The sequence below is a fragment of the Abramis brama genome (assembly GCF_963993115.1).
Source record: "Abramis brama genome assembly, chromosome: 2".
In the NCBI taxonomy this organism is placed as follows: domain Eukaryota; kingdom Metazoa; phylum Chordata; class Actinopteri; order Cypriniformes; family Leuciscidae; genus Abramis; species Abramis brama.
The window spans coordinates 27,745,695-27,772,517 of record NC_139964.1 but is presented as its reverse complement, the minus strand read 5'-3'; the positions used below and the strand labels follow the sequence as shown (position 1 = coordinate 27,772,517).

The window sequence follows — 26,823 nt, the reverse complement described above, 5'->3', positions numbered from 1 at the left end:
CTGAACACAAACTTGGCCAGAATGTGAGACCAACTTAAACCAGCAAACCATCTAAAGTTTTTTCTTTCAGAAGGGATGTCAGATTACGGTTAATCAGTTAAGCCAGTACTAACACTGTGCAATCCCTATTTCAGACAGATAATATAATTAATATTAAATTAATAATATTTTTTTGTATAGACTTACACAGCGCGTAACGTAAGATGCATAAAATAAAGTAAAAAAACGTATTTTGCGCAAATCCACGTTGCCCTTTTAAGAGCTGTTTTGGGTCCGCACGTGCGTTCCATATATGGAGGCTCGAGCTTTCATGACCGACAGTAACCTCGCGCATCGCTCTCGCTATAAAAGGATGGAGGAGAGGAAAAAAGTCCGTCCATAGAGAACAAAACACCACCAGTACAATATCGCTGTGAGTGCGTTAAAACAGCTGTTTCTCTTCTCGACTTAAAGGATTTACAGTTTAGGGCTATATGAAATAAGGAATAATCATTTCGGAGCAAGAAAAAACGGTGAGTAGAATGTTGAGTTTTATTATTTTTTGAGCAGTGATCTCGTGTTAACTTATATTTTTTCACTAATTCATAGATGCACATTTTTGCTTAAACTTAGCTACTAATTCAGTCTGTTGTTGCTTCCCCTCAAATGACGTGCGTTTTATCGTAAACATTTGGCGAGTTGTGATGCATTGAAAGCTTCGTGGCAGTTATGCTGAAAACTGATTTCATCTGTCATGTTTTATCGTTTACTTATCGTGACACGTAAACATATTAATATTTTAACCTGCTACTTCTTTAATCAGAAACGCTGTTGTTGTTTTTCGTCAACGCTTGCACGGTCGTGTCTTTTGTCATAAACAAAACACTTGATGAGTTGTGATGTATCAAAAGCTTCGTGGCAGCTATTAATGTTGAAAAGTTCAGTATGATTGACTACAATTTTCACTCGTAAGCTATTGAAGGAATGACAACTTGAAAAGACAGTTGAACAAAGAAGACTGTAAGTGCTCAGTCGCTTCAGCATCTGTTTGTATAACCGAGTCTGCGCGAAATGACCGAGAGTAACCTCTCCTCTGCGGAACAATGAAAAGAGATCTTCAACTCTTCTGCATCTTTAAAACATCATGATTGTAAACGTATTTGGTGGTAAAAACAGCAGTAAAAGGTCTATAGTTCGGTGTATTTTCGTATTTTGCTCCACATAAGTAATAATTGTATAAACAAATGTTGCTCTTACATCATCTTTCTTGGACATATTTTAAATCTGTCGTGATGTACAGGATTGATTTATCTTGCTTTAAGTTCAAACTGAGCCTAAAACAAATGATATTTGGTGTGTATGTGTAAGAATTGGTAGGCTTAGCAGCTCCGAGGCGAGAGAAGCGATTGATGAAGAAAATGGTAAACAAGGAGAAAAATCAGAAAATGAACGCGTCCACTAGGGACGCTCTTTATGATGTTATGTATGAAAAACACAAGCATAAGAATCACACATTACCTCAGACAGATCCATATCTGCACAAACAGTACAGAAATTAAAGATTTAACACATAGGCTACCAATGAATGATACAGGTCTTTAGACAGAGACAACGGCAAATATAGGTAATGATACAAGGAGAAAATGAATAGGAATGTAGAAGAAATGTATACTCAAGTTGCTTTCATCCTTTTTTTGAAATGCATGTTTTATGGGTTTCTTACCAAATGCAACAAAATGGCTTCTTGTATGCTGGTTATGCCAGTGCCACACTGTCTTGGATTGTTTTAAAAATTAATCAAATGTATACATATCAAAAATACTTCTAAATCAGAATGTACAATATTATTAGTAGTAGCAGTAGTATTTTAGCATTTCTGAATAACTTAATAGATCCAAAGGGGGAAAAAAATGACACGTCATGCCATTCACTCTAAGTTAGCCTTGACTCATACATTTTCTCAGAAATGATAACCTTTTAATTTATATTAAAAATGCATTACTAGACAGTTTAATCAAAACACCAGCAGGACATCGTGATTTATGATTTAGTTCATTATGAAACGTACCAACCCACACACTGGCACTGTTCTGTTTCCTCTCACTGCTTGAAGTTTTCTGATAACAAATGAAAGTGAAAAGAACAGATAAGATGAATGACTTGAAGATAAGCTACTGTATGTCAATGCCAAAACATTGAGTTTGAAATATTATTTTACCTTACTAACTTAAAGTAGGCATGAAATGGAAGTTGTGATAGTCTTTTCTTCCCTATCTGAGTGAAATGGCTTCTCAAACAAGATAAAATGTAGGGCAGAACTAGGGTGCTTTGTCCCGCATCCCGCGAAACGTAAGCAATGTCGCGCATTTCAAAATAATATAGTGCTAAACAATGCGATTGGCGTTTAAAAATCCATTTGCGATAAAAATCCATCGTGTTGTAGCTAGACTGGGGAAATAACCAACCAATGCATTCATAGAAAAGGATTTTTTCCCACTGATGGCGACTGTGTGGACGGAACAAATTAACCAGTGTAGAAATCATCTTCTTCTAGACACGTACTAGATAACATCCTTATTAAACCTGCCAGATCCAGCAACAACACAAAAATACAAGTTCGAGATGCACTGAATCCGGTAACATTTATTGTTTGCAAGTAAACTAGGCCTAGTTACTACTTAAGGACATTTATTTTAATATAAAATGTGATTTTTTTTTACCTTCTAGTCTGTTATTCAGTTCATTATATTTAGTAGACAAAATAGGTCCCATAAATTACATTGTATCACTCAAAGCAAATTGAATGCCAGTCAAAGAGTCTGTCACAATTAACCAAGCTTATTGACGATTTAAAACGTTATCATCCAACGTGATGGCAAACAGACTTTCAAACTAATTTATATCAATATTTACATAGTACAATAGTAGTAAATTTATCTCTCTACACCATGTCCTGCATTGTCCCGCAAAATTACATCTACTGTCCTGCAACAGAGCAAGGTCACCCTCGATTTTGTCCATTGGGAATTGATTGGATGGTTGTGGTTTGCTATTGGTTGGTCTCATGTGAGTGACAGGTTGCTTTGCCCTCACGCCAGTAAACACATCATCAGAGAAGTTGCTACATGACGGAGAGGAAAGTAATTTTGTTTAAAGATTATGAGTCACATGAATTAAAATCAATAGTGTCCACAAATAGATAATTTATAATAAACACTGTGATATTTCCATAAAAAAACAAAAAACAAGAATTGTCAATTGTGATTTCATGGTGACTTTAATCGCTGATTATGAATGAATGCATTTTGTCAGTAAATTCTCACAATCTGTTGAATGTTTACTCGTCCTAATGTCTATGTTTACTTTTTAATGCAACTCTTAGTTGGTAGTGATGATATCACAGCACACATATTATAAAGTCCACCTTAGATAAAGCTGTCATGAGATACTTGACCTGTATTTGAGCGTTCCACAGATAGATGACCACAGTTGAACGAATTGAGCTTTGCATCATTATCTTTACACCTCTTTTCTTGACAGTTGCCAGAGGCGGCGCGGACAGTGTGGAGCCGTGGCAAGATGGCATTCTCCACTCAGTTGGGCTTACTGTTGTGGAAGAACTTCACTTTCCGACGGAGACAGACTGTAAGTTCATACCAAATGCGTTGAGATTTTAACGCTTTAATCAATCAGTTATCAAAAGTACCAATGAATGCAACAATCAAAATGCATTTCATATGCAGCAAAACGAATGCCTTTTGTAGCATATGGAGTCCCTAGGCTCACCATTTTTCTGTATGGTGACATCTGTGAGGTTCTGGAGGTCACCAACCCCCATATTGAAAGGATTGAATAAATACATAAATAAAAAGATAATTTGTTTATAAACACTTTATTGTGTAGCATTTTTAAAGTTTCTGTTGAAGAAACTGTGAAGTAGTTGTTATTTATGTACTTAGTAATCAACTTTTCCTTAAAGAAGTCCAGAAAGAGAATGTACCTCAAAAACTGATTAAATGATCATGATGTTGGTACGGACACGACAGCACATACATGCACTTGGCACTGAATGTACGAACAGGAGGTTCAGATGCCTTGTCAGCAGGAAGCCCAACAACCATCATGATAAACAGGATTTTCCTGACTTCGCTAGAATAGTTTATTCAGGATCTGTGAACAGCAGAGAAGAAGTTGTGTAAAGTTCATTAGGGAGGAACCAAAGCAATCCAGGATGTAAAGTTTGAACAAATGAGTAAATATCACACTTTTGTGTCCTTTCTTTTCCAGATTCAGCTTCTGATTGAGATAATATGGCCGCTCTTCATCTTTTTCATCTTGATATCTGTCAGAATGTATTATCCTCCCTACGAGCAACATGAATGTAAGTGGCCTAAGATGGGCCAACAAACAAACATTTATTTTGCTTCGAAAATGATTTTACAATCACAGAATGAATGCAAATGGATCGAATGAGATTTGAGCTTAGGTTAGAAAGTGTTTTTCTTGCCCAATACAGCAAACTATATGAATCTAGTTTAAATAAACTAAATTGCAAAGAAGATAAAAACCAACTGTGAATCTTATTTCACTTTCATTATATTGTTCTAAAGCCTCTTTGCAATAACTACTTTAAAATGCAGAAGGTTTGCACTGTCAATTTAAAATGATCCTAAATATATTTTATTTAATGTCCCGTGTCACTGTGTCTTACTTCATTCATGTGTCAATATTTGCTCCTCTTTGGAAATCACACTGTTCCCATGGGAGGTCAAGGACAGAAAAACAGCTCCAAGAACACATGATCACAAGATCTCCAAAACACAGTTTTCTTGCAGTGTCAGTCCCTGTACTTTGAGCTAAAATAACTAAATGTTAGCCTTTTTTGAGTTAGTTAGTTAGATAGAAAACAGACCTTTCAAACAAAAGGGAAATAATTTCTGCAGGGATGTTTCCTGGAATTATGTTATGAAGTGCAAAGTGTAATCTTGTCCATATGCATAGATAGTGTAAAATACATAACCTTTTCATCCAATGAACTCTTTATAGAACTAACATAACACTACTTTTGAAAGGAATCAGTTTAAAGCCATCTTGATGATATCCAAAAAAAATCCTTTAAAGTTAACATGACATATCTAGTTCAGTCATGAAACTCTAGATGGCACAGCCTGATTGGTCCTTTACATGCAGTCTGCAAGCAATCACATCATTACCGCATGGCACAAGCTGATTGGCCTCTGCTGATCCTGCAGCCAATGAGATTGCTTGCTCAATAATTTTTATAGTCTGGTTCAGTGTTTGCTGTAAGCCATACAGTGCGTAATCAGAGTTACTCTGAAACCCTCCACCTCCCCAGCTCCACCTGCCTAGATTTGCTATGGGATATATTGGTATCTGTCTATTTATGCAGTAGCAAGTCCATACTTGCAATAATCAACAGCAGCAGCGTAGCAGATCTAGTTCGCCAAGACCAAATACATCAACATATCATCAATAACATGCTAAAACTATTCCAAGAGTTGTCATGATTGAAATATTATCGCACATTTGTGATCTCATTGTGCATGATTAGTCTGTGCACGTTACTCCAAATGAAGTAAACTACATTTTATTCCATTAAACACTTCAGGTTACAGAAATATGGTTGCAAAGGGCATTTCATTTGTTGTAAATCTGATTGCTTTGTCCTATTATTCCAGGCCACTTTCCCAATAAGGCCATGCCCTCTGCGGGGACTTTACCATGGGTGCAGGGCATCATCTGCAATGCCAACAACCCTTGTTTTCGCTACCCTACCCCTGGAGAGACGCCCGGAGTGGTGGGAAACTTCAATGACTCCATGTAAGTGAATCAAGATTTGGGCCTGCATTGGATTTTACAGTACTTTTTATGTACTATTAAAAAAAAAAAACACACACACACACTTTACAACAAGTTTTTAATCATGTGAGTGTCACTGTCATCATTTACAGCATCTCCCGACTGTTCATCGATGCCAAGAAAATTCTCCTCTACAGCCAACAAGACAAGAGCTTCGAAGGTTTCAAAGGACTAGTCCGGGCCTTGAGAAAACTGCAGAGGAACACTGAAGGTCTGGCACCTTTGTGCTTCTTTCACAACATTTGGTTTTGTAGTAATTTAAATGTTGTACTTTAAAATAAGTACACTATCATTCAAAAGTTTGGGGTCGGTGCTCATCAAGGCTGCGTTTATTTGATCAGAAATGCAGTAAAAAAAAAAAAAAAAAGTATTACTGTAAAATGTAATTTATCCCTGTGATCAAAGCTGAATTTTTTTCAGCATCGTTACTCCAGTCTTCAGTGTCACATGATCCTTCAGAAATCATTCCAATATGATGATTTGAAACTTATTATTATCAATGTTTTAAGCAGTTGAGCTATTTCATATTTTTGTGTAAACCTGATACATTTGAAAGTCTTTACTGTCACTTTGGATCAATATAATGTGTCCTTGCTGAACAAAGTATTCGTTTCTTTAAAAAAATTGTACTGACCCCAAACTTTCGAACACTAGCGTATGTTGTTATTGGTTCAGTTTGTTGTTAGTACTAAGTATTGTAGTAAAAGAATGGAATCATTATCAGAATCGATAAATGGAATCAGATTCAGAATCTTTAGGGTTTCCTTCACTACTGTTGAGTTAATGTTTTGTAAGTCTGTTGCGAAAGATCTGTGTCAATTCCTCTCTTGGTATCAAGTTTCACAGTTTCTAAAGTCACTCTGCCACATTTTAGCATTATTTACTCTTATATATGCCTCAGTATTGGTTGATAACTAACTGAGCCAGTGTGCGGTGAAGTTGAACATCGGTGTACCCAATGAAATGGAAACACCAGAGGGATTCATGTGTCTGTTTCCTGTCACACATCCGGCTTAGGTGCGACTCCTCAATTTAGGTTCAGGGTTGAACCTTTACATAGCTCTTCAAATAAGAAACATGTTCTGTTTTAGATATGTTTGATTATTGAAGTGTTAAAACGGGGTCACAATCTGTTTGTTTTTTTCTCTTGCTTAAGGGTCTGTTTACACCTGGTCACTTCATGCCTTTTTACTGATCAGATAGCTATCTGATTTATCGAAAAGATTCCATTTACACCTGGTCACATAAATGTGTTTTCGCAAAACAGATATAAATACGATCTTCGATTCCCGTGCTATATGCAGATTTAATGGAGTTCACGTCACCGAAAGCAACAGATATGAGCTGCAATTTATTGATCATTAGCTAATTTCAAATCAAAGGAGAGTACTCCGCAACTATCTCCGCAATAGGAGAGTACGGCAACAACACTAAGATAATTTCGTTTCTTTACTTTTAATTAAGATGATTGTGCGTTAAGCGTCTGCGACTTACTTTCACTTTGATTTGAGATAGTTTGCACGTTGGCTTGATGAATAGATGCTCATCTGCGGTGATGCGTTCTGCAGTAGCGCCGTCATATCTGGCTATAACATGACATATAGCCTATAACACGCTCTCACACTTTATTTTTTAGCATTGTTGGGAGGAGTAAAATTTACATGTGGTTTCAACAATCAGATGCATTTACACTTGTCTAGTTTCGTCTGGAATGCGGCCCAGACCACCTCCTGATGTGTTTTGAGTGATCGGATTTAAATCCACCTCGAATGCGTTTCGGAGGGCATTTACACCTGGTCTTTATTATACCTGGATAGGTATCCGATCACAGAAAACGCATGAAGTGGCCAGGTGTCAGCCCCTAAAAGATAGTGATGTTCATAATAGCATTAAAGGTGCAGTAAGCAATTTTTGAGAAACGCTGTTGTAAGTGGATCGGACCAAGCGCCACAACACACTTGTAGCCAATCAGCAGTAGGGGGCATGTCCACTCATGATGGGGATGGGGAGAGAGAGCAAATCAGCAGTAGGGGGCGTGTCCACTCATGATGGAGAAGGAGAGAGTGAGCCAATCAGCAGTAAGGGGGTGTGTCCACTCATCATGGGGGATGAGAGAGATTGAGCCAATCAGCAGTAGGGGCATATCAACTCATGGTGGGGAAGGAGAGAAAATGAGCAAGGGGGAGATTTGAAGAGAGACTGTAGATAGAGAAATGGCTGAGAGACATTACAAAAGAAAAAACCTCAGAGGAATATCATGGGAAAACGAAGGGTTATGATCAGGCAAGACAACAATGATTGATTCTCATAAATTGCTTACTGCACCTTTAAGTCCTATGTGGTTGCAAAAGTGTTTTGCTATGTGGTTGCTATGCGGTTGCAAGGGTGTTTTAGGTGGTTGCTTTGTTGCTCTGTACAAGTATTATGTTCTGTTCCGATCCTATGGGATTTTTTTCCTATTTTTCGAGGTGTTTCGATGGACACTTGCAGAAGTGATACTTAGACTGATAACTCACTGTAACGGTTGATGAGAGAGGCTTGTGGGAGTTGATACTCACAGTTGACAGCATTTAATTAATGTTCCCGGAGGGGCTGCTGTTTGCATCTGGGGCTTGAGGAATAGGATGCTTGCTTTGCCCACCGTGGATTGGCAAGCCTCAAGAGTCAGTGGTTTAAGATGATCATTTTATGCCACAGAGACACTCATGTTTCATAAGTGTGCTCTTTTTGAGGTTCTAGGACATTTCGCTGGGGAAGAGTGAGGTATGGTACCTCATCCCATCTGGTTAAAACTGCTCTGAGGTTTTGTAAAGGAGGGTTAAACTGTTTGAGGTGATGCTATAGCAAAGAAAAAATTGCAAATTAGATCTCTTTGATATGGCAGTTGTTTCTTCTAGATGAGTAATACCACGCAGATCTGTGTGTGTGTGTGTGTGTGTGTGAGACGGAGGGATTCCTGATGCTGTTTTGAGTCCTTTACACATTAATAAGCTCTTCAAGAGTTCTCAGCTGGTCAAGCTATGCACATACAGTGAGTGCATTTATCCCAGAACACAGCATTGTTTTGGATGTTTGGTAAGTTCTGTCACGGAATATACGTCATAAAAGCCGATCAATCAGGTTGTGAACGTATCCCTATGCCTTTAGGTTCAGTATCTTTAGATTCGGTGTTAAAATGCCAATGTGAACGCTAAGCTGACCAGGGCTAAATGGTTTTTTTTTTTAGTCCGGACCAAACGAACCAAGCGAACCGAAGTGTGAACACCCTAAAACAAAGATTAAATAGTTTCAGCCTTTCTTCTTAAATATGTCATGTTTAATTCAGTGGTCGTTTCTTTGTGATTATATCTGAAATTTACTAGCAATTTCTTTGTGAAAATTTCAAAGTAAATCACACATCAATTTTTATTCAGCAAATGAGTTTCAAAACTGATTCTCAGCTTTTGCCACATCCCAAATAATCTGAGCTATATTTTGTTTTATACTTTTACTCTATGTCAGTAATTATCACTTTTGTGGCTGCTTTTACTTGTCCTTGTAAAGTAGAAACAAAGTTTGATGCTGATATGAAACGGATAAAAGGTTTAATGCTCTTCACATTAAAAAGCATTTCTGCATAAATTTTGCACCCCCTGAAACGTTTACAGCTCATTTCCCAAGAACCTTCCAGAATAGTAAAGCAGCAATAAGAAAATGTGAAAAGTGCTCATGGTGATTTCAGAGATCTGACTAGGGAAAGAATGACATGTTGTAACCCCAGAGGAGAGAGACTGACTCAAACCAGTTCATACTGAAGATGAACATTCGGGAATGTTCTGACACGCAGCACAATGAGCTCTGTGGAGAACACTGCTCTAGTCACTTTCTGCCTTTTGTTTTCCCTCTGTCCTTTACTGTGGACATCTTGCATGATGAACTCGGAGTTGAAAGCTAAATGGACGATTCTCTCGTGACTGTAACGCAATGGCATTACCTCACTCGCTTTATCATTGAGTTAGGAAGTGCAGTAGAGTCATACTTAACACAATGTTCTGAATGACACCCTTTGTTGGAAATGATAATATTCATAGTGCAATTGTGAATCACTGGTTAATTAAAAACAGCAATTAACCAGTGTTAGTCATCATGATTGAGATATGACGTTATCAAACTCAAGTATATAAATTATATATAAGCTTAGTATATTTATATATCATGCTGACTAATATATATTTCAAAGTATTTTGCTTAATTTTGTATTTGATTGCATTCATTTTATGTGGTATCTACTTTTTCATATTTTTAGTCTCAAAGGGTTTCCTTTTTCTCCTAGGTTTCAAACTGAAGGACTTCCTCCATGATAATGAAACGTTGTCTGAGTTTCTCGAGAAAAATGCTACCCTGCCCAAGCATGCTGTGAGACAGATAGTGGAGGCTAACGTCAACTTGGAGAAGGTAAATGAACTCGGCAACATTCATGAGCCGCTTTAAAAAGAGTATCGAATCAACAGACATCAAGTACTTTTTTTAGTTTGTCCTCCTGGTGTTGTCTTTAGTTACCTTCACGCATTTAAACAACGCTTAACATATTTTACACTCCATCTTGCATAGTCATTATATGGCATGTATCCTGAGACCATTACGTAACACGTATGCTGGCTCGTACAGATATGATGCGATGTGCTTTTCAAAGCCCCGTACATGCGTTCATACGCTCTCCCATGCGGATGACCTTGGTGTATTGGGACAGGACTCGATCGGGCAGATGTTACTCATAATGGATTTCCTTCTCACAGCTGTACTGAGAGAGCCGTGCACGTGCGTTTGGGGGGTGGTGGGGGGGTGAGAAGGGGTGGAGTCACATGACTGTTGCCCTGCAGAGCTACGGCCAGAGAGCAATTCCTGGAAAACTGAGACAGGACGAGCTATTCTCAGCACCTCTGACAGATGTGCTGCAAGATAGAGGCCACTTTGACAACACTGTACCTCCGCTTTCTTAAAATATTCCCAGCGTTTCATTCTACACCTATCATACATCAAAAAAGTAGATTAATTGTTTATGGATTCTTTAAAACAATGGCCCCAAAAAGACATTTGGAGCTGCATTTAAACTGTATAAAATTCATTGCATTCAAAACATTCCACTAACATTTAACAACCAAAAAGTGTTGAAATACTTCTGATCTTCATAATGAACATCAAATATGTTTTCTATATAATTTAAAACAAACTAAAAGCTTATTTAGCTTTAGCTTATTTGTGCTATCGTTCTTTAAATACTACTAGTAATAAATATTACTTATAATACTTATAATATATATATATAGTATATGCACCACATGATTTCACATAAATAATATTCATGCATTTTTTAAGTGTGTTTAAGTGAAATAGTTTATGGGACCAGGTTTTGAAAGAAAAAAAAAATACTTTTATTCAGCTATAATGTATTAAATTGATTAGAAGTAAAGACATAATGTTAAAAAAGGTTTCTATTTCAAATAAATGCTGTTCTTTTGAGCTTTCAGAAATAATAAATAAAATACATTTCCACTTGAGCATCAAATCATCATATTAGAGTGATTTCTGAAGGATCATGTGACACTGAAGGCTGGAGTAATGATGCTGAAAATTCAGCTTTGATCACAGGAATAAATTACTTTTTTCAATATATTCAAATAGTACTGTTTTAATGCATTTTTGATCAAATAAATACAGCCTTGGTGTGCATAAGAAACATCAGCATAAGAAACTTATTTCAAACACATCAGTACATGCATATAAGAAACTGAGATAGCTGTCTGAGGTCATACCTTGAGAGCTTCCCAAATTAGCCTTTAGTCATCTTCTCCTTATCGAATTATTGAGGCTCTGAGAGAGTGAGAGAGCTGACGGGAAGTCACGACTCACGATCTTACAGAAAAGAAAAGAACAAGGCTGTCCTTTGCCTCTTTCACAAAAAGAAAGAGCTTGTGTGATCAAAGAATGTTGTTTCTTACAATCATTTGCACTGTTTGAATACCAGATCTCTTCATGACCATAGAGCTGAACTAGACAAGATGGCAAACAATCTTTTTTTAAACAGATTTCCCAAACACAGTTTTCCCCATCTGCCATTGGTCAAAGAAACAGGTAGTCCCGCCTCAAATTCACGCCATTGGTTGAGCTATAGGGATTTGCCTGGTTACTAGTTTGAGCTTCATCAGTTCATTCTGTAACACCAAAATGGAGACATGAAGCATCTTCAGTTCTACTTAAAAATACACTTTCATTCATGCTATGTATTCATATTCATATGGCATCTTCTTGGTTGCGCACTTCCACTTCAAGACCAAATACGAGCATTTACACTCTTGTAGAAAATATTATCCTCAAACAACTGTTCAAGGTGAAGGATTGTAATTTAGGATCTGTGTTTTACTGACAGAGTCTGTTTATTCAGTTTTAACTGCTACTTGTGATCCTACAGGTGCTTATTAAAGGGTTCGGAGTTCATCTTAGAGACCTGTGCAATTCCACATCTCTGGAGGATTTCGTGACCATTGCCGACAAGGACGTGTCTCAGCTGACGCAAAACATCATCTGTCAATCATCTGCTGAATGGCTGAATGACGCAGAGAACAACTTCCTGTCCAACTTGGACTTCCTGAAGCCAATACGGGTAAGTAAATACAATTGTTAAGTAATAACATATTCATAGGACTAAGTCTTATTTAGTTAATTCATTGACGTTACAAGAACTAGAATATGAGAATAGATTAATGTTCAAATGTTAATGATTGCTGAGTTGATAATGAGTTTTTTATGTCTCATATGTTTCACATAAAAGTTGCTTACTGGACTACAATAAAAGCACAGGAATTCGCCAGTTCAATAAACCAATTACATACAAACTAGGGCAAGTGTATATTTTTGTAATATGGACCCAGTGAACTTTGTCAGGCCTGTAAGCTCAACAGAACAACTTTGTGGTCACATAATGGCCACTTTTACATAATTTGTTTTTGTTAATCAGAATAATTATTTCAGCATATTTGTGCATGAAAAGGGAGCCACAGTGGCCATCAGCCAAGAATATTCACATATTGATGTCTTTGTGTATGTTCGCTTTAGACTGAATGTTTTCTTTGTTTTTGAGTAATGAGATTTCAAGATGCCAGGTCACTACTATCTTTGCACAGCAATTTAGTTATGCAAGCAAGGGGACAATGAGATCTTTGACATGTTTCCTCTAAATCGCGACAGTATAGCCCTAGTAACAGCTTAAAACATGAAAGATGCTTAATGCAAATGTCTTCACATGTATTTTACTGTTTCCGTAAACATACACTGAAAAAAATACACTGCTACAGTAAAAACCACAGCGAAAAACACAAAGAAATGTCACGTTGCTTTCTATTTCACCACCTATATTATTATGATGGTTTTAAGTGCATTTTAAGGTAAAAACAGATTTTTGGTAGTTGGTATATTAACATTATATCACTAAATATACAGTTTAAATTGTAAAATAAACAGGCATTCCGTTATAACAGAAACATTGTCACAGTATTTTTTACTGTGAATTTCTGGCAGCCACCACTGTAAAAATTATCGTAATTTTAACGGTAAAAAAAAAAAGTGAAACCGGTAACGTGGTTATGCTACGGTAAAAACCTGTTAATTGGTTTAGAGTAAGTTCCCTTACTCTATACAGTGTAATTTCATGTAATTTTACAGTAAAATACTACTTAAATGTACAGTTTACAGTAACTTATCCTATCATTTACGGTTAAAAATTGTTGTTTTTCATTGAAATAAATATGTTTGGTAACACTTTATTTTACAGTGTCTTTGTTACACATGTTACATGTACTTGCTATAGTAATAACAATTATGCATAATTACTTAATTAATGCATTTAACCCTAAACCAAACCCTAAGTACATGTTGTTAATTAATATTACTCAGTACTAAAATGTATAATTGTGCTGTAACAAGGACACCTTAAAATAAATTTGTTTCTTCTTGGTTTTTTTTTCTTATCAGCCGTATACATGCTGGATATTATGTTGTTAAATTAATGTTTATTGCATTATTGTAGTTACCATGATGGTGTTTAATATTAACGCTGTTCACCCTCTAAATCGTTAAAACTTAAAATTTTGGGGGGTTGTTACCATAAATTTCACGGGATCATTGTCATAGTAAAATGTGTACAATATGATTCCCTTGATGAGCTAATAATGTCTTTTTTGCTCATGTTTTGGTCATGCAGAAAGATGTCAAGTCCGACCCAAAGATTATCCAGGATGTGTCCATAGCAACAGACAGCCTGCTGGAGAGTTTGGGAGCATTAGCGGTCGAGGTACGTTCCCTCTGAAATATCCCTCACCCCACTTTTGGAGACCGAACTAGACACCAGAGTGAAGTCTTTAATTCCCACCCCAGCTTCCCAAATGATCTTATCCCGTATTAGACCAGTGGATCTGGATTAGTCGCAAAGCATTAGACCAGTGGATCTGGATTAGTCGCAAAGCACAAATTAAAAACATGTACCGATTAAAAGTATTGTGCTGTAAAGCAATAGGAATCAAATAATGTTTAAATGGCAATTATGATTATATTACCAGTCTAATATTCCAAACTGCAAGTCATGGAAATGCAACATGCAAAAATATTGTGCTTTGCATCGAGACAAATGATAATCATTAAGCTTTTTGCTTTGCCCTAAATCAGTTTATAACAAGACTTTTGCTTAAAAGGACAAAAAGTTAATAAATAGCTAGTTCGGTTAGCATCCCAATCCTCTCTGTGCCTTGGAAACCAAGGAGCTGACGCTTGACATTTCAGCTGTTCGTGGCCAACTCTGTGTTTCTGCTCTCATGTATTTGGTGACGAGAATTTAGAAACCAAACCTGAGTGTTAAGTGTGTTAGCAGCAGTAGTTTGGTCCATCACAAGACTCCCAGTTCCTGCCAGCACTGGGCAAAAGTGCAGAGCTCGACAAATGTTAACTAACTTGTCTTTAGAACAAAACAGGGAAGGGGTTTTTTCATTCTCTGCTGTTTCCACATCATCACACGGGGCGTTTGTTCACAGGGAATGTGTCTTACAAGCAATCTCTTTCCAGTTAGTCATAGTTTTATCGTTTCAAACTGAAATTGAGTTGACACCAACGCTGCGCTGGCCGTCATTAGTTCCTCTTTGTTCTCACACAAGAGCTGAACTCCAGTAACCCTCACTTAAGCCAGCAGCGAGAGGTTACTTCAGGTCATGCTTTATTTCTCCAGTTACCCTGCCTTGTTTGCATGTCTGTCTGGCCTCCAGGGCTTCCTCAGACACCTCGTGATAGCTTACAGGTGACAGATGACAATAGGTCTCTTTTATGGCTAACAGTCGCATACGGAAGAGAGGGAAAAGATGACCCCTGGATGATGTGGGAAAAGAGACTGTGAGCTCATCCTTTCAGTAAAAAAAGGGGGTGCTTTCTGTAGGGATGCACAACATATCATAAATATTTTTAATGTTATCATGACAAGAAATTTTGCCGGATATATTAAAGTTGATAAATAATGGATTATGTCCTTCAGCTGAGACACTTCAGATGCACACTGTTCGCCATGATGGTTCTGAATTGCTTGAAATATGATTTGAATTACTTCAAAAAAGTAAAATACAGTTCATTGCAACATGTGCAGCGCTAGTCTGTCATATAAGCTACATAACATTACAATGAGAACATTATCATACCTGCAAACTTGTCGCTTTTCAACATTATTGGATAATTCTTATAATTTACATTTCTCTGGGCCAATCGGAATCTTAGCACTTTTTCTCTTGGCCAATTGGAATCTTAGCACTTGCGTCATAATCTTGAAGCACACACACAGCGTCAACAACAGCTGAGCTCGCCATTTGCCTGGCTAAGTTACCGTGCGAGTCTAATGGAAACTCACGCATGAATTTTTCTGCATTGAACTTGTTTTAGCGCCCGCCAAAGCCGCCAAAGTCTTATTTGATCGGTGAATAATGTAGATGAACGGCTACGTTTGTGACAGGGCGCATGTTTTAACTAAAATAACGACCAGGGAGAGAGAGTGAGAGAGAGCCGGTCGCGCGCGCGCACTCTCTGTGTAAACGACTTCACCGTCTCCAAACTAGGCGCTGTGTTGCTCTCTCTCCCTCGCACATATTAATCAAAATAAATCGACACGGTGGTAAAAGGTCGGAAGACCAAAGTTTCGTGTGGAGCATTCAGAGATTTTTTTTCCCCTGAATTATACTGCTGGGTGTGAATTGTGCTAAATAAGTTTCCTTATCTTCTCTGAAAAGCGTTCCGGACATTCAGCTGACATAAAACAACACTTTAATTACATTTAGTCATTTGGCAGACGCTTTTATCCAAAGCGACTTACAAAGCAGGACTAGATTAAGCGAATCATCATGAAGAGGCAAAAACCAAAGCTACGCAAGGAGTGCTCAAGATACAAAGTTCAGGCATTATTCAGAGTAGCATAAGCCCGATAAGTGAGGTTTTTAGAGGGAAAGGGGAGGGTTTTTTTTTTTTTTTTTTTTTTTTTTTTTTTTTTTTTTTTTTTTTTATGTGGTTAAGTGCTCACGGAAGAGATGGGTTTTCAGATGCTTTTTGAAGGTTGTCAGGGATTCAGCATTCCGGATGAGGGAGGGGAGAGTGTTCCACCAGCATGGAACTGTGAATGAGAATGTTCTGGAAAGTGATTTTGTGGCTCTCTGCGATGGAACCACGAGACGTCGCTCGTTGACTGATCGTAGGCGTCTGGTAGGGATGTAGACTCGTAGGAATGAGTTAAAGTAGGAGGGAGCTGAGCCTGTGATAGATCGGTAAGCAAGCGTCAATGCCTTGAACTTGATGCGAGCAGCGAGAGGTAGCCAGTGCAGAGAGATGAACAGAGGAGTGACGTGGGCCCTCTTGGGCTCGTTGAAGACAAGACGAGCTGCAGCATTCTGGATCATCTGTAGAGGTTTAGTTGCACTTGAAGGAAGACCGGCCAGAAGAGCATTGCAGTAGTCAAGCCTAGAAATGACCAGGGCCTGGACGAGAAGTTGTGTTGCGTGCTCAGTTAGGAAAGGCCTGATCTTCCTGATGTTGTGCAGTGCAAACCTGCATGATAATTAAACGAAATAAAACTATACAGTGATGAAATGTTTTCTATGTTGACACAAATCTTGGATGTCCATGTCCTAACTGCTGGGATAATCACACAACGCGCACGACACGTCCAATTCGCGAACTAATGACTCCTTTGAACCGATTCATTTTAATGAATGGTTAAAACAACTGATCTTTCCAACAGTGAACTCAGGAGACGTCTGAATCGGTGTATAACTAATCAGTAACACTTTACAATAAGGTTCTATTTATGACATAAATTAAATAAAAAGTACAGTTTGCTAACTCAAGCTTAAACTTTAAAATAAATAAAACCACTTTTTTTTAAAAAGCATTTTAAACATTTTTCCACACAGTGCTATCAAGAATCGATAAGAGAATCGTTAAAGAATTGGATCGATAATCAGAATCGTCAGTGGCATTATTATTGATAAAATTTTATCAAATCCCATCCCTATGTGAAGACAGTAAAATTATAATCAAACATTAAAGAACATACATGTTTTTTAATAGTTTTTTTTTAAGAGTTAAAAGATTAAAACATTTTGCTAACATGAGGTCTTATTGTGTCACTGTCAGTCTTGTTACATCAGTGCAAATCTAGGGTATGCAGATTAATTATTATTATTATACATCATTCATCAGCATGCATTGATTAATCCCATGGCATGTATAAAAAAAAAGTTAGTCTGCAAACCCCCCCCCCCCCCCCCCCCTGTGACACTGTCACCTTTTTTAGTGTGAGGAGTTTGCAGGTATGCATTATAATTGTGTGCTTGGGACATGGATTTTAATGGTTAGGCTTTTGTTTTTGTAATCAGGCTCTCAAAAATTACATAAAAATGTAGATTTATCGGCCAATAAAGAGTTATCGGTATCGGTCAACATTTTCATGTCTGTGCATCCCTAATTTTTTTATTTTCTTTCTATATTTTTTATTAATTTGATTTCAGTTTTAGTTTTGCTTCTTTAGTATTTCAAGTTAAACTAAAGGACAATGAGAACAACTGGTTTTTACTGCCGTGAGGGCGGAGCAACCTGTCACTCACATGAGATCGACCAATAGCAGACCACAACCATCCGATCAATCGATCAAGTCCTGCCTACATTTGTTCTTGTTTGAGAAGCCGTTTCACTCGGATATATGACACAATAAGGGAAGAAAAGACCTTCTGTTTTATGCCAACTTTAAGTTTTCATTTTAACGACAATAACCCTGTTACCGGATATCGATGTCTAAAAGAACTTAGGTTTGTGATTCATATTGGCTGAGTTCATTCCCTGTTGTAATAAATGGAAAACTGAAGATAAGTAAATGAAGCCGGCAGTAAAGCTCTTTGTGTGTTCACTTCTCAGATGGGTTGATGATGGTGATTTTGGGAATTGCACATGACAAAGGTGTTTACAGCCCTGTGAATCATATTAACTCATCATTTACAAACCTGACTGACTACAACCCTTCTACGCAAATGTTCAAACAAGCACTTATGTAACACTGCGTGAAACCATCCATTTATTTCAGAATGAAAACACTCTCATCAGCATCATACCATCATTCTCATTACCCATTTTTCCCACATGCATCCATTAATGTGATGGAAATTTCAGAAAGCAGTTTATTATGGTCTTTTGTCCTCTTAAATTGTCTTTCGGTTTCATCAGGAGGATGACCGATAGTAACCTCGTCCTCGGCAGGCAGGCAGGCATGCGTGAGCGTGTTACAGCAGCGTCTCTGTTCAGCTTGTCGGGCAAGATACGCTTTTCACAATACTCCCTTGCATTCCTCTCCAAGCACTTGATGACCCTAAAAACACTTACATTTATCCTCTATTTTTACGCTTTTGTTCAGTTTTTCTCTCAGTACTTAAACATATTTAACTGTCATTATTTTCTTAGCTTCAATACGCTAATAACCTGTCTAGACCGCTATGTTTGTGGAAAACAAAATGAGAATTTTTAATAAATATTCATGCAACTGTTTTACAGTCTGCCATAGCCTCTGTATAGTGACTCAAAAATACCATAAAAGTTTCATTAAAGTGGTTCATGTACAATATCCCAGTGGAACAGACTGAAATATAAGTCATTATTCACTGAAAGTGAATGCAAATAAGAACATTATAAACGAATAACAACTTACATTTAGTTTGTTCCTCACACAAAGCTTTTGTAGACTGGAAGTCTCACACAAATTTCTCTTTTTGTGTTTCACATTAAAAAACAACATATATGACATATGGGTGAGGAAATAATGACAGAATAAAAATAAAGAATAACGATTGCGCAATTCAGACATCCAGAAGAAATAAGCATGTATTATTATGTTTGGGTTTAGTCAGCATCATAACACCCTTCAGCTGACGATGACAACACTTCATAACAATTACACCTGGTGACACATAGAGGTATATAATGAAGCCCGGCACGTGGACTACACACTTCAGGACTCAAAAACAAGACATTGAGGTTGTATTCGTTTGGACTGGACGAACAAGATCATGTAACGGGACAGCAAGTGTTAGCAATTAATATTAGTTTCACCCTTTCCTGAAGCAGCTGTAACAGTGAATGACGTACTTTGAAAGAACTGAATAAACACAGTTATTATGTCATCCGGTGTGCCTAGATGTTTGCATTTGGTTTCCCGTCATCAGACAAACCGTTTCAAGCAATTCTTTAGCATAAGCAAACATTTTGTGACGGTCGACAAGCTCTTCACTTACTTGATAATCAAGGAAATGTGCGTTTTTGATGTGATTAATAACATCAGTCTGTTTTTCTGATAGACTGTATTGCCTTCGAACCACTTCAAGCTTCAAAACTACTTCAAACTGAAAACCTTCAAACTTAAAGCTGTTAAAATTACTGGCTAGGCTCTCAAGCAAACATCAAAGTTTGTCTATTGTTTGACACTATTTTCACAGTATTTTTGATCAAATAACTGCTACCTTGGTGAGAATAAGAGATTTTCAGACTTTTGAACCCTGGTGTATACAAATATAGATTTTATACTGAAAATGAAGGACTTTTTTTGACTCTCTTAAAGGTGCATTGTTGAATATTTAGGAGGATCTTTTGACAGAAATGCAATATAATATACATAACTATGTTTTCAGTGGTGTATAAAGACCTTACATAATGAACCGTTATGTTTTTATTACCTTAGAATGAGCCATTTCTATCTACATACACCGCGGATCCCCTTACATTGAAATGTGTCGACATGTTACAGGAGCCCTAAATGGACAAACACGTTTCGTCACAATGTTGTTCTTCATGCAAAGAAGCTAGCTAAAGTCAGCGAATAAAACACTGGCACAATGATGAACAAGTAACAATAATATTTGCAATAACATATCGTTTTACTGAATAATTAAGTAAATATATATTTTTTTTATTTATCTTTGTAAATAAACCTCGTTGCTTAACTGGCTACTCTCTGCTGTCTCAGACGACGACATCTTTTCCTGTCGGCCACCGTAACTTCTGTTGGTTGCAATTCACAACCTCACCACTAGATGCCTCTAAAAATTACACACTGCACCTTTAAGTGATAAAACTTGTCTCATTGTTTCCCAGTTTATCAGTATGAAGAGCTGGCGGGACATGCGCAACGAGATCATGTACCTGACGGGCAACAGCACGCAGTCCCCAAACCACATGTACCAGGCTGTGTCCCGAATCGTCTGCGGGCACCCGGAGGGCGGAGGCCTGAAGATCAAGTCCCTCAACTGGTACGAGGATAACAACTACAAGGCCTTGTTCGGCAGCTACGGCAATGACAACGACAGCGAGCCGGCTTCCGCTTACGACAACTCCTCCAGTGAGCCAAGTCCTAATTCTCTCTTTTCCTTCACTTGTGAATGCAAAATATGTCATGTCCCCTGCTAAATTGTTTAAAAAAACTTGTCATCTCTCCATTAGCGCCCTACTGCAACAACGTGATGAAGGGCCTGGAGTCGAGTCCCATATCGCGCATGATTTGGAGAGCTCTGAAGCCGCTGCTCATGGGAAAGATCTTGTACACCCCCGACACTCCTGCCACCCAGAGGATCATACAAGAGGTCAGGCTCAGTGTTACATGTGCTTATTACTGTATGTTAAACTAGTGTTGACCAGGTTTCTGTGAGTTTGAACTCATATACTCATTCTGTATTATTTTCTATTTTCAGTCATTTATTCTAATCATCAGATCATGTCATGATGACACTAGTCATCAGAACTAGTGTTATTTTATTATTATTATTTATATACTAGTGCTGTCAAATCGATTAATTGCGATTAATCGCATCTAACAGTTTGTAAATATATATTTATATTTGTGAATGCATGTGTGTGTGTGTGTGTGTGTATATATATATATATATATATATATATATATAAACATACAGTATATATATTATAGAATTACAAACTTTTATGTTAGATATGATTAATCGCAATTAATCGATTTGACAGCCCCATTATATACTATTATAGTATTTATTAATGTGTTAAATTACATTTTTATATATATTTTTATTTTATTTTAAGTTTTAGTAATTTTGTTATGTGCTTTAGTTTTGTTATATTTATTTTTTTGCTAGTAAGTTAGTAAGTTTTGTTAGTAAGTTTACTACTTAAACTTGATTTAGGATTTTCTTTAAGGTTTTTCATCTAACATTTATAAATTTTAATTTGACTTTATTTAAATGAATGAAAATATAACAAAATGCAAAAATATTTATATATTTCCTGAAAAAGTTGTGTATTGTGTACTGTATTGTGGACACTTGTTGATGCTTTTCACTGCACAATATTTTAAAATAACCTTTTAAATTATTGATAAAATTATCAAATAAACTTCATTTCATACCATTGAAGGATATGTAAGCACAATTTATATTCATCCACAAAAATAATTTCGAGTATTCAAGCAGAAACCTGTAGATCAAGATTTTGAATATCATGAGAAATAGTATGTCCATATTTGAGCAAATATCTGAAGTATATATATACAATATTTTTTTTATATATTTTGTATGATATCCATACAATATATATATATCCATATTCCAGCAATCCCCAGCAGTACCTTAAGGTCTGGAAGGCCTGGGTCTAGAAGACCATCCTAAAGCCGGGCTCAGACTACAGGAGTTTCAGGTCGATTTATGCCCGAAAAATCGCGTCCAGGGCATCAATCGGTTCAGATGTTTGGCCCAGATTAACTGGTAAAGTGATGCGGTTACAGATCAACAGATCTTAAACCTCCCGATCTGCTCGCGGACACATCGGGGTCGCCCTGACAATATCAAACATGTTTGATATTTAGGATTTTAAATCGGGATGATTACGACTGTGATTACGTCAGTGCTTCCATAATAAACAATGAGAGACAAGTCTACAAGGAGTGACGAACTTTTGAAATGGCGACCGCGAAACAACATGGGTCCGAGATGGAGATTGAGGAACAGCTGGTCGAAATGTATCAACAACACGACTGCCTTTATAACGTCTCCTCATATAATGTCTACAGCAAGTTGCCGCGATACAGTATCCATTTTGTTCGATCACGTGAGGTGCTAAATCTGGCATGATGATCTTGTAGTGTGTGATGCGCCAAGATTTTCAAATCTTGTAGTGTGTGCAGGTTTGAGATTTGAAAGAAGAAAATTGGTGCAGATGTGCGTGATGCAACCAGATTTCACAGTCGGTTAAGATTAAAAACTCCTTAGGTCTGAGCCCGTTTTAACTGTGTCTCTCTATTTCTCTCAGGTCAATAAGACGTTTCAAGAGTTCGGAGTGCTCAGGGACCTCGGGGGCATGTGGGAAGAGATGAGACCTAAACTCTGGAGCTTCATGGAAAACAGTGAGGAAATGGACCTTGTGCGGGTGAGTCATACACACACACGCAAAAGACACTGTTCCTGTTAGTCTGTTAGTCACCTCTGAGCACATGATTTTGTGAAAGTAGCTCAAATTGTGAAGTTCACACTGCCACCTTTTGGAGGTAAGCAGTACTGCGTTTAACCTCCCTACTGAACTCACATGGCACACAACGTGTGGCGCTCTGCGGGATGCATACTTATTAGTGGAGATCTTCAAACCCTTGGAGTATTTGAAGGACCTATTTGTGCCTAATCGAATGAAAAAGTGTGTTAGGTTGGGAGTTTTGCTGTCATAGGCACAAAATGCATGACTCCATTCATGTCACATTTCTATGTGCATTCGAGGTTATGCATATTCATGCGAGGTTGTGCAAAAAAATTACATAAATAAATAAATGAATACAAATGTAGGTTAAAATAAATAAAGTGAATGCATAATACATCTAACAGTACAATATAATAATGAGTATAAATAATTAAACTTAAAAAATAAATATTTTCCAAATAATATTTTAAACATTATGACATTTATGATCTTTATAATATTATTTTTTAACATTATATATAGTATTCAGGTATAAGTGTGTGATACAATTAAAAAAAATGTTTTATTTGATTTCATAGTTTTGTTGACATTTTGTTTTTGTTTACATTTATTGATGCACTAGATTCAAATAAAATAAATAAACATTAGAATAAAATAAATACGTAAATAATACATATAAAAGTACAATGAGTAGAAAAAAACATAAATATTTTCCAAATATTTTAGACATCTTTGATATAAATTTTTCACAATATGAAGTGTGTATTAAAATGTATAAAAATATTATTATATCATAGTTTTGTTTAAATTGTGTCTTTTTGTTACATTTATTGATTCACTAATTTATAATACCAGAAGCAGTGTGTCTTTTACAGCTACAGTAGCTACGTAATATTTTTGTATGTATCGATTAAGTGAATTAAATTTTTCCTGAACAGACGCTCCTCCAGAACAACGCTAGCGCTCGCTTCTTTAATGCCAAGCTGAGCGGGACAGACTGGCGCGTGGAGGATGTGTCCAGCTTCTTGTCCAAGGCTTCAGAGGACAAGCGTCCTCATGGGACGGCGTACACCTGGAGAGAGGCGTTCAACGAGACGGATCAGGCCATCCAAACCATCTCTCGGTTCATGGAGGTACACATATGCACAAACCAAACTCCATTCATCCATCTAGGAATTTTCTCTGTTGAACACAAGGGCTTGATCTCATTATGTGAGCATGGATTACATCTAGTCCTTTAAAACATCAGCAGGATTATGTGGGAATCTTGTGATCTTTGCTAATCAATTTAATGTGTCTAATCCACGCTTTAAGTGCCTGTCTTATTTTTCTGGGTCAGTGTGTCGCCCTGTCAGAAAGAAACGGTTCTCAGTTCTCCACTGAATTACAGTAACAAATCAATTATAACGCACTCGAACAGAAAACCACCAAAACAAGTCATTCCAGTCTAAAGTTAGATGGATTGACTGATTATTTTGTGATTTAGGGACACATTTACTAACAGCTTTTGGCGTTAAAAAACTACTGTCAGGATTTACTAAAGACACGCAGTGCAAAATTAGCGTTGAAAAGGTTTTTTTTTTTTTTTGCATATGCATTTGTAGGACTTGCCCTTTCAGATGCAAACTTTATTGGAGGAGAGTATTTAAATTAATCATGCAAGGTGATTTACTAAGGTTTGCGCTAGTCAATTTACTGGTATTTGCGCCATTATTTAATGCCGAAAAAAGCCTGTTTTAAACCAGATGCATTATGGAAATGATCCGACTGCGTCTGTGTTTTTAATATGCGTGCCGATTTCCACTCCCATCTGCACTTTTATGGGATTTAGTAGGGGGGAAATTGGTCCAGATTATATGATTGCCAGAATTGAGGATCACTGATTTAACCTGACCCTGACTTCTTTCTGATAAACTTTTCAATTTCCTTCCCTGAAGTGTGTGAACTTGGATAAGTTGGAGCCGGTGGCTAATGAAGAACGCTTGGTAAACAAGTCCATGCATCTGCTGGACGACCGCAAGTTCTGGGCTGGAATAGTGTTTCCTGACATGCAGTCCAACACGTCTGATCTGCCGCCCCACATCAACTACAAGATACGCATGGACATCGATAATGTGGAGCGCACTAACAAGATCAAGGATGGGTATGATAGGCTACGTTTTTTTAATCATGCTACGAATTCGTCCGTACAGCTTCCGTATGGAGAAAATGAATGATGTGATTGTGTTTGCCATAGATATTGGGATCCTGGTCCTCGAGCGGACCCGTTTGAGGATATGCGATACATCTGGGGCGGCTTCTCTTACCTGCAGGATGTGATTGAACACGGGATCATTCGAGCTCTGACGGGAAGCAAGGAGAAAACTGGAGTTTACATCCAGCAGATGCCTTATCCCTGCTATGTGGACGACGTGTAAGAAATATCATAATGCAGCCTTTACATTAAATTAATACTCTGTACATTCCTGATCAGGTTCAGAAAAACACAAGTGAGGGACCCCATCCATAAAATTTTAAAATTCAGCTATATGTTTTCATGCATAAAGACCCAATTTATACTGTGGAAAAAGTAATATTTTAAATACAGTATGTGTAAAATACATTTTATTAATATTTCCATTTACATTAAATCAGTTTTTTTCTACTCACTATAGTATTGTTAACTGTATGTATTTATTTATATTTTGTATTATTTATTTATTTAAATCTATTATTTATTATTTAATTATATATTTGTAATATTTTTATATTCAATATTTTATTTTTATTAATTCATTCAAAGGCAGCTAACTACTAAGTTGTCATACCAACTGAAATAAGTGATGTTGCTAACCGAAGAATGTGATACTATAATCATAAAATTACAAATATTGTCACAAGAATGCTAAATTATTCACTACTTTGAGCTTGTTTTAGTGCATTAAGATGCTGTTTTTGCTCTAAACGATATCGTTCGTGCTGAAGGCGTAACCCACCCTGTCTCCTCTTCCCTAGTTTCCTGCGGATAATGAGCCGCTCCATGCCTCTGTTCATGACCCTGGCCTGGATGTACTCGGTGGCCATCATCATCAAGGGTGTGGTGTACGAGAAGGAAGCACGGCTCAAGGAGACCATGAGGATTATGGGTTTGGATAATGGGATCTTGTGGCTGAGCTGGTTCATCAGTAGTCTGATACCACTGCTCATCAGCGCCGCCCTACTGGTGCTCATCCTGAAGGTGTGCATTGCTCCGTTCCTATAGTAAAAATATAACCCTAACAACAACAACTCAAGATGGTTTTGTTTCTCGTATTGTGCTCAGATGGGGAACCTCCTGCCATACAGTGACCCTGGCGTAGTCTACTTGTTCCTGGCCTCCTTTGCCGTTGTGACCATCATGCAGTGTTTCTTGATCAGCACGCTTTTCTCGCGCGCTAACCTCGCCGCGGCCTGCGGAGGCATCATATACTTCACCCTCTACCTTCCCTATGTGCTGTGCGTGGCCTGGCAGGATTACGTGGGCTTTGGCGCCAAAGTAGTAGCGGTGAGTGTGAATTATGTTAATGTTATACATCTACACAGCAATGACCCATGCCATGGACCCCCAACAATGATCATCCTCATGTGAGGCGTCTATATAGTTTCTTGTATGAAGACCCAATATATAGTTCGAAAAATTAATATTATAAAAATGTTTATTTACTTTTTTCATTATAATGTAATTTGTATTTGTTTATTTTAATCTAGTTTTTATTTATGTACTTATTTTAATGTAATTTGTATTTATTTATTTACTTGTTTATTTTAAGCTAATCTTAATTTTTTTAATAGCATTTATGTTTATTAATTATATTATGTATTATTTACTTATTTATTGTAATAATATTATTTATTTATTTACTTATTTTAACCAAATTTTTCTTATTTATTTGAATCCATTTATTTATTTTAGTCTATTTATTT

At 37.1% G+C, this 26,823-nt stretch overlaps 1 protein-coding gene across 2 annotated transcripts in view; it reads left to right on the top strand.

The window, feature by feature from the left end:
- The first annotated feature begins 312 nt into the window (after window positions 1-312).
- Window positions 313-26,823, top strand: part of abca1a (ATP-binding cassette, sub-family A (ABC1), member 1A) — a 44,280-nt gene continuing 17,769 nt past the window's right edge. For both annotated transcript variants that reach the window (XM_084105733.1, XM_084105732.1), the window contains exons 1-16: window positions 313-512; window positions 3,520-3,624; window positions 4,267-4,360; window positions 5,679-5,820; window positions 5,952-6,070; window positions 10,172-10,293; window positions 12,308-12,499; window positions 14,096-14,185; window positions 20,548-20,791; window positions 20,893-21,032; window positions 22,723-22,839; window positions 23,820-24,014; window positions 24,819-25,024; window positions 25,118-25,294; window positions 25,876-26,098; window positions 26,183-26,404. In XM_084105733.1, the coding sequence (XP_083961859.1) occupies window positions 3,559-3,624; window positions 4,267-4,360; window positions 5,679-5,820; window positions 5,952-6,070; window positions 10,172-10,293; window positions 12,308-12,499; window positions 14,096-14,185; window positions 20,548-20,791; window positions 20,893-21,032; window positions 22,723-22,839; window positions 23,820-24,014; window positions 24,819-25,024; window positions 25,118-25,294; window positions 25,876-26,098; window positions 26,183-26,404 (2,349 nt within the window). In that variant the 5' untranslated portion in view covers window positions 313-512; window positions 3,520-3,558. The remainder of the gene's footprint in view (window positions 513-3,519; window positions 3,625-4,266; window positions 4,361-5,678; window positions 5,821-5,951; window positions 6,071-10,171; window positions 10,294-12,307; window positions 12,500-14,095; window positions 14,186-20,547; window positions 20,792-20,892; window positions 21,033-22,722; window positions 22,840-23,819; window positions 24,015-24,818; window positions 25,025-25,117; window positions 25,295-25,875; window positions 26,099-26,182; window positions 26,405-26,823) is intronic.